Source organism: Gavia stellata, chromosome 12, assembly GCF_030936135.1.
Source record: "Gavia stellata isolate bGavSte3 chromosome 12, bGavSte3.hap2, whole genome shotgun sequence".
In the NCBI taxonomy this organism is placed as follows: domain Eukaryota; kingdom Metazoa; phylum Chordata; class Aves; order Gaviiformes; family Gaviidae; genus Gavia; species Gavia stellata.
In genome coordinates this window covers 6,041,401-6,054,317 of record NC_082605.1, presented here as the reverse complement: position 1 = coordinate 6,054,317, position 12,917 = coordinate 6,041,401, and the positions used below count along the sequence as shown (strand labels likewise).

Here is a 12,917-nt window from a genome sequence, read left to right as displayed (position 1 = left end):
CACAGGACTTTCTCTGTATCTGTATGCTATTACAGTGTACTAATATTAGCAAGCATAATACACTCAATGCTTCCAAGAAGCCAGGAGCTCCTGAACATGCACAGTAGTGGCTGTATCTGTGCTTACGCAGCGAGTCTTGCTGTTGCAGTGAGGATGGGCAACAGCGTCGTGCCTTCCGTGGCGAACAGAGAAAATAAAGCTGTCCGCACAGTCTGAAAACTTGGAGGGCACCCCCACAGCACGGCAGGGAATGGCAGCAATTTATCTATGCTAACGCAAGCTCAGAAGCCAAAACCGAGAGCTCTCTCAAGACCAGCTGGTGGATTCTGAGCGCCCATAAATTTGTCAGATCTCTTTACTGCACAGATAAATTGATCTTCAGAGCTACTAAAGCTGAAGAGCTGTAACAGAAAAGCTCACTGTTGAATACTAAACAGAACGATCTGCAGCAAGCCATCTCCCCAATTCCTTTCAAAGGCTGAACATTTACAAGCCACACCTGGCTGCTGGGAAAAAGCCTGCCACTTCACACTGTCCCTCTGTATAAAAAAAAAAGTACATTCTTATGCACTCATTCATGACAGCGCTGCACAAGAGAACGGCACTGAAAGCACAGGATATGAAACACAGCTATATTCTGAAAGGCAGAGCACTACAGTCCACCCTCCTCCCTCCATTCAGGAGGACAAGACGGAGAAATGACCTGTTTCAGATGCCCTCAAAGGCAGACACAGGCAGCCCCATAAACTACAGGTACTACAACGGTCAGAGCCCCAAATGGCTGTCAACCCTTCTTGGCCCAGAAGGAGGGTAGTTTGTACACCAGCACAGTGGAGAGGAAGGAAAAACCCACAACGCTAAGATAGTACACACTGTATGTAGCTTTATTAAAGACAAAGTATTACATTATACTTGTACAGAAACCTGTAATCCAAGGAAGGCTGGGGCCATCACAAAACTCCATGAGAGGACTAGAAGCTGCATACCTGGGAAGGTGCTGCAGACAGGAACCTGGTTTTACAAAGCTGCTAATGTGAACCTGGTCTCCAGGATATAGGATCTGTCATTTAGCATGAATGACTCAGAAAAACAATCAATGCAATAATGTCAGCGCACTGTGAAAAGCCTTGAAGTTTTGTGCTAGAGATGCAAAAAGAGTGAGCACGTTTGTAAAAATAGTTATGGACAGAAGGATTCTGCATGTCAAAAAGACTATGAGCATGTTTTATGGATGAATGCGTTTGTTGCCTTTTCTGCTGAACAGGCCTTATAACCCTGAACCAAGGTTGATCACTATCACAAACACAGACTTAAAACAGATTTGTACTTCCTGTTTCCTAAGCCACAGATGAGGAAAGATGGGCAAGAAAGCCTTTTGCTTCCAAGAGACAATGCACTACTGCCCTGAAATAAAGCATGACTAGCCAAAAGCCTACTGCCTACAGAGCTGGGAAAACTGGCAAGGACTGGTATAGATGACCATGGACTAATTCCAACTAAGTGCTTTTTTAGTCCTCACCAGCTTATTCTGGCTACAAACAAGAACCAATTGCTTCACGCAGATCAGCGCTGAAGATATTTCCCCAGCTTCTGAAAGGTAAGCCCCTCCAAACTGAAGAACTCTGCTGGTGAGCCAGTGATCTGGTTGTGCCTCAAGAGGAAACTCCATGTGTGCTACAGCATCTTGTGAGCTTGTGGATGATCACTTCAGCTCTCAGCAAGTGCCCGAGATCTGCGTGCCCTTATTTGTAGCTGATGCAGTAGAATGGGCCCCACAATCTTCACTGTGCAAAGCACTAAACACAGCAACAGGAGATTATTCTTCCTGTGGTGCATTAGTGCCAGCCTTGATGGTGAGCCAAGTTGTCTTCTGGATAATTAGCCCAACAGGCAAGATGCACCTCTGTGCCACAGTATGTATTAGAGACACCTCACGTCAACCCACAGCACATTCTTTATACCAAACCAAAGAATGTAAGTCCTTGTGGGATCTAGTCCTAATCAAACTCCATAGGGTTGGCGCCAAACCCTCTTCGTGAGGAAACCACTAACTGGCCACAAATCCCCCTTCAGAGGGGTTTCCCCAAGGGCACAGCATCACTCCTGAAAGGAAACAAAAGGTCTCAGTTTAGCACAGTTCTGCTGCACAACTCCAGAAACATCCCCTCCCCATGCAGAGAAGCAGCTCAGCTCTCCAGCCCTACCTAAGGCTGGAAGCTGCAGCATGATGGCATCTGTGGCATGCAGGAGCTGGGGGCAAGCGCAGTATTTCACCAGCGCTTCTGACCTCCAAGAGCATTACTAGCCCAAACCCCCCCACACATGTACAGCTACAGTGAGGAAGCTACGACTCAGTTATATGTGGGCCAGACAAATGTATAGCCATGTCTGCTACCACAGTGGGAGCTCTGCTTTAAGGGAGAAGAGATCTCACTGCCTTGGGATGCACTCCAGCCATGGAAAATGGAGAACTTATCCCTAGTATGGAGAGGTGCACCACTCAAAAATCTGTACCAATTTTTCCATCATGAAGTGTAAACTTCTGGACCTTAGATTATGAGTTTTAGCAAAATGCAACACTAAGGAATACAATCTTAAATTTCAGAGACTTCCTGAAATACTCCTGAAATCAACGATTCACTGTTCTGCTATACAAGATAGACTGCATTTGGAGGAAAAAAAAAAAAGCACCTTTTAAAGGTTTATTTGAGGGGCTTATTAATATTTAACAGGGCACCAATGTGGCAGAGCTTAGTGAGAACAAGCAAGATAATCCAGTTTCTTCTAGGACTTGGCCAAGGCAGTTTAAGTTTAACAAAGGGAGGGATAAGGGGGGCAGTTCCAAGCACCAAGTAAGGGCCAGGTCTGGAGAAATAAAACCAAAAATAAACGCTAGTGCAAGAAGATGGCTAAGCAAGCAATGTAGTATGTTTAGTGCCAATACTACTTGCTAAAACAAAAGCTTTTCAAAACGGAGCAGGCAGCTGACATTAAGTAGCTGCTAGGTTAGTCACATTTTCGGGTTACACTACGTTTCCTGCATGTACCTCCACCACAGGAGGATGCCTGTCACGTAGCATCAGCCACCTGTATCCACCTGGAGGTCCCTCTGGCCCCAAACATGACTGCTTTTCAGAGAGCCTCCTCCCTGCTCCAGTCATCCCATTTCCATGGGTGCTTTGCTCGTCAGGGGTGCAGTGTTGCATTCCCACATCCCCACCCAGGGTTCAAAAGTGAGTATTCAGAAGGGTCAGAAGAGGGTTAACAAACCCAAATCTCCTAATTTCTGAAGTGCTGCACTAATTTAGAGGGTACATAGAGGGGCTGGGGTAGACCTCACTGCTCCTTCGGATTGCAATCCAGCTCACCTGGTACCTCCAGGTCCGCTTCACAGAGCTCCTCTCTGCGCATGCTGCTTTCCATCTCAGTCAGCGCGTCCATTCTCTGCCAGGCTCTCCCAGCTCAGCAAAAACTCCTCTTGGTTCCCCAGATGGGCTTGTAGAGTAAGCTAGAAAAGCTTCATGGGCTGCCAGCAATTTTTCAGGCTCACTTTCCCTGAACTGCTTTTCCCAGCTGCTGGTACTAACCCTAACATGAATCCTGGTTGGAAAACACACATTCCAAGCTTGTCCCACTGCAGACCGCATCCAGGAGAACAATTTGAACAGAAGGCTCAGAGCATGCTTCATGTTTTCACTTATTACTTGGACATCATTGCAGCATCTTTTAAGGGCGAACGACTCATCATAAGCAGCCCTTTAAGATAAAGATAGCTCCGTGTGCTCTCTTCTCCAGGGCATACATGTGTGTCCAGCCAAAGAGTTCTGTGCACATCAGACACTCAAGATGATATCTCAGACTTTGCTTATGTTTAACATTAGTCAGGAAAGTAGAAATAAAGCTTGATGAGAATCAGGCAGGAGATAAGTTTAAAATATGATCAAAATCAAAACCAGGACAAGGTGTGTTCGTGTTAGATTCCTCGAAGGTCAAAAGGTATTGGTTTCAAGTCCCTGGCAGTCAGCACCAATGCAAGTGCACAGACAGTAACAGGAGAATGACAGACACCGTGCCACAAGTAGCCTGGTGCTGTCACACGCTGCACTAACAGCTCCCCAGAGGGAGGCCCACACTGTAAAGCCACATGAAAGCCTTGACCCCAGTGAGCAGAGACAAGTACCTTCAGATGGGACAGGGAGAGCTCACAAGCCGGTACTGACAACCCCTTCTCAGAGAGCTGCTGACAAGTCATTAGGGCTAGTATCTACTGAAGCAGCAGTACATCCACGGCTCTGCCTCCGCATGAGGCAGCAGAGGCACCAGGAGATACTGCAGACTAAAGCTGCTGATGGTATTTGAGAAGATTCCACTATCACCTCAGAGTTTAGTCTTTGTAACAATTAATTGAACAGACATGACCAAACACATTTGAAAAGGCAAGCTGAAAGATAAACCGACAACCTAACACAGTTATTTCTGCCAAGGCTTACGCATTACATTGGAAGAAGTTCTCTTCCGCTCACAAATGGATTTGATACTTCCAGTCTGAACATACAGGCATCAATTCAATGATCTAACTGATGGAAATTACAAGTTAATGTTGCGTAGGTAATACTATAAAGTCTGACTTTGATATTTTATCATTGCCTGTAAATATCTGCCTTTTTGATTTAAATAGAATTACTATGCCACTTCTTAAGGTCTCGCCTTTCACTACCTTGTTGAAAATCTAGACGCTGTTTCAGTCTGTGGGCTTCAGAGGCAAAATCATCTAAAGAATAAACAGCTTGAATGCATACCAAAATCACACCAGGTATATTAAGAGCAGTGTTTCATGCTCAGCACAACCTTCAGTGAAAATACACTTCCCTTAGCATATATACACAGCGTGTAAAAAGAAAGGGCTTTATAAAAAGGAGTTGAGCTGCTTTTTCCAAGAAAAACAAACCATGTATTTTCCCCTAAAACAGAGTCTTGTGAAAGATCATACAGTGGAATCATCATGTTGAAGCTGCTGAGATAAGCTTTATGATAAACATTATCTTTTTGTGAAACTGATCCGAACCTCACTTATTTTGAGTTAATTGCGTGTTATTTGTTATGGTTCTTATTGTTCTCCAACAGCTGCAGGCATTCTTCTCTCAAACACACTCAACATGCATACTCATGATTAATGTTATTTTTAACATTTCTGGACAGCACTCAAAAATATACAACCCACTCAGACAGGCTTAGCACGCACTCTTCTGAGCCAGGCTGCCATCGTGCCAGTAAACTGATAAAGCAATGCAGCCAGTGGGCCCAGGTGTATCCGAGACATTAGTAATCCAGCAAGTCTACTTTTAATTCTTACGAAAATTTACATACACACCCCATCATAAAAGCATTGTTTAGCCCATAACTGGCCTCTAGTTTCAAACAGGCTTAGCTTTTCAGAAGTTAATATGAATTCAATTTCACACATTTCTCTATAGGATGACCTAATGTGAAAAGCTGGATTAAATTTACTACAGCTTCTAGTTACCCAATTTCAAGAAGAAGTTTTCACAATTCAGGAAGCTTTTATTGTCCTAGACATACCCATCTTGCGTAAGAAGGATCAGAAAGCTGTTTAAATTAGCAGCTGCATTTGCAGGCTCAGGACATAATGCAAAACAAAGTCTTTGCAGCATCCACGTAACCTAGAATAACGCTACACTGCTTAAATTACTGATGTTGACTGGACAGGATTAAACAACAGCTTTAAATAGCTCATAAACTATGACCTAATTTTAAACTTCACTCTTTCCCTCCCCACAACTGCCAGAAAAACTTTTAAAAAAAACAACTTTGCAGCTGAAGAGACAGACTGAAACGGAATGCAGCTTTTAAAGGGACAGCAGAAAACTGCAGCCCGCGTATCACATGCGACCACCAGCAGATACTAGGTCTTCTGCACGTAACTTCAGACACTGTGTCACATCCTGAGTAGCCTTTGAAATGGGGAGTGGGAAGAAGGAGACAACAGTTCTCTAATGAGGGCAGTAAGTCCTAATAACGTACACGAGAAGAGACTTATGAAGTTGATTTATTACTGAAAAGTGATGTGTTTCAGAAAAAAAACCAAACCCGTCTAATCACGTCAGCACAGGCAAAATTGAGTGTGTTGCAATTACTGAGTTGCAGTCAGTGTTGTGCGGGTGACGACAGCCATGCTGCACTATGCTTAGTAAAGAGGAAAGGAAGCAAGAAAGACTGACTGTGCCCCTTAAGCCCTGCTCGTTGGGCCAGACCAGATTATGTGACATAGGGGTGTTCTTCAGTTCAAAGGTTCACGAGAAGGTTGTGAAATCTCCTTTGACAGCTTCCAGAAACAAAAATATACTTGAGAAATACCCAACTGCCCCAGTTTCTCTCCCCAGCTACTAAACACATAGGAAGCCTTTATATAATGTATTGACACCAAGAATTCCAGCTGCTTCACATGCAACCCATACTGGTAATGAGAAAAAGCACTGATGAAGGTAGAAGCCTCTGCTTTCCTAGGTTTAAAAAAAATAAACAATACCAGTTTCCAGGTATTTCCTACCAGTATCATCCAAACCAATCCCCAGGACTCACCCTGCATTTCCTACCATCGCACATCTTTGTTCCAGTACAACTTTCTCACAAAGCAGCCTTGTAAAATATTTCTTTCTTCAGAATCCTATACATACTGATCAGAAGTACAGCAAAATTTTATTCTTTGAATGAGGAAGAGCATCCAGACCCAGTATTTGGATATTTGCTTACAAAAGTTAGTTTTTCTTTTTTTAACCTGTCTTCTTATCTAAGAAGGGTCAGAGTTCCATAATACTGAAGGAGAAATGTTAGGATGTATCAGGTTTCCTGAGGATGCTATTTGTGCAGGACACGTTCCACAGTAAGACCATCTCAGAAACAACATGTAGAACAATCCAAAAGGATTTAATAATAATTTTTAAACATCTATTGAGGAATTAACCTGCTGTCCCATGTCAGTATTGGCTTTACTCTTGATGGCTATTAGAACAGCCCTACTGTTTTTCCTGCTGCTCCTACATCTCTCTAGAGGCACCAGGACACGTGCTTTACCTCTGAAGTAGCAGTGAGCACAGCCATCAGTTTTGAAGACAAAAGGACAAACTACAAAACTCAGTGGGCATTTTCATTTGAAAATACTTGCAATTATGGCCCCAAAGACTTTAACCAAACTGCCTAAGTGAGTATCGGGTTGAAAAACACCCTTTTGTAAACTTGAAACTAGAAGCACTGGAGAAGCATTCTCACCTGAGCTGTAATCTTTCAGCCGCAAGTCCTTCACAGGCGTCCCGTCAGGCCCTCGGAAAGCGTTGAGAATCTACAGGAAAACCAAGATCCACTTCAGTCTCCAAAAATCAAACCTTAGAAAGTGAAGCTTGCTAATGCACATTTCTCTCTCCCCAAGACTTCTTTTCTTTCTAGGTTAACTCTGTTACAAACTGACACATTTTCCTGATTAAGTTCCAGTAGTACCTGAGAACTGTTTATCAAGTTTTGGGAAGTATTTTTGGTTTTTGTTTAAATAAGCGAGCACCATTTACACCACAAGTGCTGTGCAAATGTTTATTACCCTGATTTCAGCCAAACAGTTCACCTCTGAACCTTATTTAAGGTCAGAGATGTCTTACTGCCTTTAAGAAAATCAAGGGACATGGAGTGACTGTTCTGAGACTTATCATCCTCTGATGGACAAAGTTTCTGCCATGAGCTCTCCAGTATCAAGCCTCAGAAGCTCTGATCATCACAGCTAACCCTAGCAAAAACTGTTGCATGTAGAGGTTCTCATGTCTGGAACTGCCACCAAAAAAACCATTATAATTCAAAGTGGAAGCTTTTGGAAAGGGAGCTTCTTTCATCTTGTAGCCTAGATTATTTTTTGTTTTTTTTACTAAAATCAGCAGTAGCAGCAGACATCTTTTCCATCTTTATAAGATCTCATTTAAGCAATTCCAAGTAACTAGGAATGAACAAGTTCACTTAGACACTACACATCTTCTGAGCCCAAAATACAGTAACAAAGTGGTAACAATATTTGCTATATATAAAGCAATGCTGGAAGTAAGGCATGTTAAAAAGAGTCTGGAGTCAAGGCTTTTAGCCACTAACACCCCACATGCGACTGCAGAAAAACTCATCACTTCCAGACTCCCCAAAACCCAGAATAATCAGATAAAAGATAACATTGCAATGACTTCTAAATCTGGATTTTCCCTGGAGAAAATGATAGACCATGTGAACTACATTAACCAGGCTAAAAAATGGTGCTTTTAGAAACCCTTGACAGAAGTTTTTTGATGAAAAACATCCCACTTACATCATCCTTTGTGGCAGTTTCAGGCACTCCTCCTAGCCGAATGAGCTTGCTTGGCTTCACATATTTGGGACAGGTCCGGTAATCTTGGTCCTTGAGTTCACACAATCAAGATGGTTTTTACAAATGAGAGATGCTAGCTCACAAGATACGCAACAGGTAACAATATAAAGCAGGGTATAACGCAAAGGCAAAGGCCCATAAGCAGACTGGCTCAAATCTTTAACCACAGCACTGTTTAAGAGTCAGGGAGCTCTGGAGGACTAGTATCGCTAGCTTCATATGCTCATGGAGCTGTACAATGAGATCTAGGTCCAGGAAAATAAAACAGGCAAATCACCTCTCTCTGCTTTCCAGCAGTGAGAGATTCAAATTCAATAGTAGTTATTAACTCAACAGTTACCATTACCTTCAGATTTCAACGGTAACTCTGAAGGAAAACAAAGCTTGCATGAGAACAGCTGTACTGTTCTACACAGGTCCACCTACACCAGTAGCTCCTCTCTGGTAGTGCTCATAAGCAACATCCAGGAGAAAATTACAAAATAAGTTCCTCTATATGCTACTTTCCCCAACACCCTCCCTCTGCCTGGTCATTTTCAACTTGGGGACTTTCTGAACCAAATCTGGTTCTAGTGTTTAGCAATTCTCAGTTGCTAAATTGCATTTCTCTTGAGAAGAAAGTATTTCTGAGATAAAAAGGGGTGCCCATTAAAACAACCTGGAGCATGAGGATGATCTCAGAGAAGGACGGTGAAGTAAGATAGAACTGAAGTGATGGGATATGAATGGAAGACTCCTTCCCAGCTCCTTCCATTCTTTGGCCAACACATGTTTAACAGAAACATCAATTGACAAAACCACCTACCTGAAGGCTCTTATAGGGCCTAGAATCTTTGCTGGGTTTTCCTTCTGAAAAGGACTTGCCATGTTCATAATCAAACATCTGATGCCCTGGCAGCCGGTGATCCACATCGCGATACTCAATGTTTCGGTAGTCAGTATCTTGCCTTCCAAGGAAATCCAGGCCACCTTCACCCTTTAACCCAAGATCAGAATCGGATCTTTGCTGCTCCCCCCCAGAAAGCTGCTGCTGTTGTTGCTTGTTAGCAAAGGTCTGAGGTTGCTCCTCTTGGTCCTGAAGAGTAGGAAGAGGTCCACGGCTATTTTGGAAATTGTGTGACGTGTCATCTTCAAGACCCAATCCGAGGGATTCCTCTTCTCTGGCTGGTGCTTCTGAATGTTGAAATTCTCCTTTTTGGCTACCAAAGGGAGTTCTATCTAGACCAAGTGCAGACTCCTCTCTCTTACTGGTGCTTAAACCAGAGCCCTCTCTTTCTGCTAAAGGTACAGTAGATTGGTTGCGCCTAAAATCTACAAGGCTTTGATCCATGGGAGGCATTTCCCTATCTGAAAAGTCCATAGGAGGAGCCACATCTCTGCTCCTAAAATCCTGATCAGACCGGGACCTGTGCCTATTTCTGAAGTCTGACGATGGTGCATTTCTGTTTCTGAAGTCCAAATCAGAGGTGCCCACACCCCTGAAGTCCAAGTCTGGTACATCCCTATTTCTGAAGTCTGAATAGGAATGCTCTCTGCCCCTGTAGTCTAACTCAGACACATCTCTTGCCCTAAAGTCCGAATGAGATCCATCTCGACCTCTGAAGTCTAGATCAAAAGACCCCCTTCCCCTGAAGTCTGATGGAGGTTCATCTCTGCCCCTGTAATCCATATTATGTGTTTCCCTGTCCCTGTAGTTCATACGGAACGTCTCCCTGTTCCTGTAGTCCACTGAAGGAACGTCCCCACCTCTGAAGTCCATAGGTGGCCCTTCTCTCTCCCGGAAGTCTCCAGAGTACATATCCCTGCCCCTATACTCAGAAGAGGGTGGCTCCCTACCTCTGAAATCCATCTGAGACTCATCTCTGCCCTGGAAGTCAGATGGTGGGAAATCTCTGCCCCTGAAATCATGGTGCCCCTCCCCACCTCTGAAGTCACTACGTGGTCCATCTCTAGCTCCAAAGCTGAAAGAAGGTTCCTCTCTGTTGGCAAACTGAGGATTGAGGAGGCCTGTGAGTGCCTGGATATCAAAAGGAAGTGATTCTCTGCCAGAGAAGTTGCCAGAGTGTCTTTCTTGAGCAAGACTATCAAGGGAAGGAGGATATTCCCTGTTCCACCCGGGAGCAAACCTTTCTTCTTGGCTCCCACTGTAGAAATAAAGACAGTATTATTCATAACGTGCTTAGAGTCTGAAATCTACACAGCAGCACATTCTTCTCTAAACTTTTTATAGAGTTGTGTAACAGTCTAAGATCCGCAGAAGATATTGATGTTTGGCAGTTTAAGATGAGGCAGCATACGACAGATGGGAGAAAGTAAACTTGGGTGCTCCCATTTCAGCACAATTTCCAGAAGCACTCAACAGGGAATACCTGCAATATTAATGGGTTAATGATGGTAGCAATCCACATAGTCCTGCACTGCACACAGCTCTGCAGCTGTTCAAGGTTCCTCTACCTGGTGTGTTTGTTTATTAGCATCACCAGCACACGCCTGTGAGGAACCACTTGAGCTTAAGCTCTCCGGGCAGTATTACAAACAGCTAACTTAACACATCATCCTGAGGCACGTACAAGCAGAAGTTACCAAACATGCTCTATTAACATACTACAGAGACTCATTTATGCTTCCTTGTGCTGGAGTCTAAACTGGCAAAATGCTGAAAGCTATCAGTTCAGACTTTGAGGATGCCTTACAGGGATATGCCAACAATCAACGTTCAAGATGATCCTGTGCTCGTGCCTCCAGACTGGCTGTCTTACACCGAGTTTACAGCACTGTAGCTATGAGCTCTCCTGATACCTGCATAAAACCACTCAGGAGGATGTTTCCTCTTAAGACAGTTTTTCAAAACCCAATGAGGTTTTTTTTTGAGATGGAGCTACCTGATATTTCATCTAAGCAAGGCTCCAATACATTTTAAAAAAAATAGAATAATAAAATATCGACACATTTTAAAATAACACCAAATGCTACCCAAATCAGTAGACATTTCCTTAACAACTACAGAAAGTCATGTTGTTCAAGTTTCGCTACAGAATCACTCACCAACAGAATGCAAGGTGACATCTGCACAGTTAATCAAACCATATACAGATTTCCTAAGCTACACGTCCCTGTTTCACCACCATATAGAACAATAATTAAAACTTGGTTCAAGGTTAGAATTCCCCACCCAATACAGTAAAGAATCATGCCAATAAAATCCACTTGAAGATCAGCACTACTGATATCATCACAAAACACAATCACTCCCTCATCAATACCGTTAAGACATGTTCTGGAGGGTACTGGTTTTCGTAGCTCAAGTGTCAGCAGCTTTCTCAACACATTACAGTTGGACATATATTTGAAGTATCCGTATTGCAGAAACTTAAGGTATGCCATGAGGAAGTACCTTTATCACACTGATATTCAAGTAACTGAGGTGGACACATGAGCAAAGGATTAAAGAATTATGCACAACAGAGGAAAACGCTAGCTTTTGGTGCCTCCGTTTTTATTTTTTTTTAATACCCAGAGCCCTCTTGCAGACACAGGGCCTAGTAACGACCAAAGGAATATAAACTAAGAAAAATACCATGCTGTGGAGGTCAGTTGCATACAGATCTTTAAAACAGTTTCAATGACATTCAAAAATGTCTTATGAAGGAGTATTGCCATGAACATGGGGATATATGGTCTACTTAACCTCATGGGGAAAACTAAACTCTCCAGGTTTTCATAAAATCCTGTGTGCAATGAAAGTGCCAGTATTTCTGAAGTTAAGGCAAGCACCGTGGTTGAAGAGAATCAACACCACCCTATTAGGCGCTTCTCTTCTAGGTCTTAACAGCACATAGCACCAAAATCCATGCACATATCGTGACCTCAGCTTACAACAGCTAAACTAAGTATCACTAGAAAAGGTGGTGTGGAGAAGGAATAGAAATACTTAAAGCAGCTGATGTTAAAAAAAAAAAGAAATGAAAAAACTTCACAGAAATGCAGAAAGTTACACTGTCCCTTAACTTGCCTATTCTTTGGCAGTCACGCCTAGCTCCACACAGACCTCAGAACTTTTACTGAAACAGTCTGCTTACAGGAGGATGCGCAGAAATATTGACAAACAGAAAGTTCCTATGGCTTACTGTATTTAAGAATGTTGCTGAAACAAACCATACATTCAAATGCTTACCGAAAAGACCCCATTCTGTTGCCTTGTCGATGGTCTCCCCACATTTTGATCTTGTCTGGTAGGTTTCCAGAAATGGTTAATTCACTCTAAGAACACCAAGACAGCACAACCTGTTGAATAAATAACATGACAGTAAACCACAAGGCAAAGAACATATATCACGTAAGAAAAACACTGCTGGTTAGGAGGAGGAGTGTGTGGAACATCTGATCAGGATCCACAAATATACAAGACCACACTCAGGCATGAATGAATTTAATTGTTGCGTTTCTCCATGTTCAAATTTGCAAGCGTCAAACAACTTCTGAAATCAAACTGTCAATATGGGTG

At 43.0% G+C, this 12,917-nt stretch overlaps 1 protein-coding gene across 2 annotated transcripts in view; it reads right to left on the bottom strand.

Moving 5' to 3' along the window:
- Nucleotides 1-12,681, bottom strand: part of RBM6 (RNA binding motif protein 6) — a 54,153-nt gene extending 41,472 nt beyond the window's left edge. For both annotated transcript variants that reach the window (XM_059823102.1, XM_009811847.2), the window contains exons 1-4: nucleotides 12,588-12,681; nucleotides 9,219-10,557; nucleotides 8,354-8,443; nucleotides 7,288-7,357 (exon numbers count right to left, since the gene is read on the bottom strand). In XM_059823102.1, the coding sequence (XP_059679085.1) occupies nucleotides 7,288-7,357; nucleotides 8,354-8,443; nucleotides 9,219-10,557; nucleotides 12,588-12,631 (1,543 nt within the window). In that variant the 5' untranslated portion in view covers nucleotides 12,632-12,681. The remainder of the gene's footprint in view (nucleotides 1-7,287; nucleotides 7,358-8,353; nucleotides 8,444-9,218; nucleotides 10,558-12,587) is intronic.
- Between the last annotated feature and the right edge of the window lie 236 nt (nucleotides 12,682-12,917).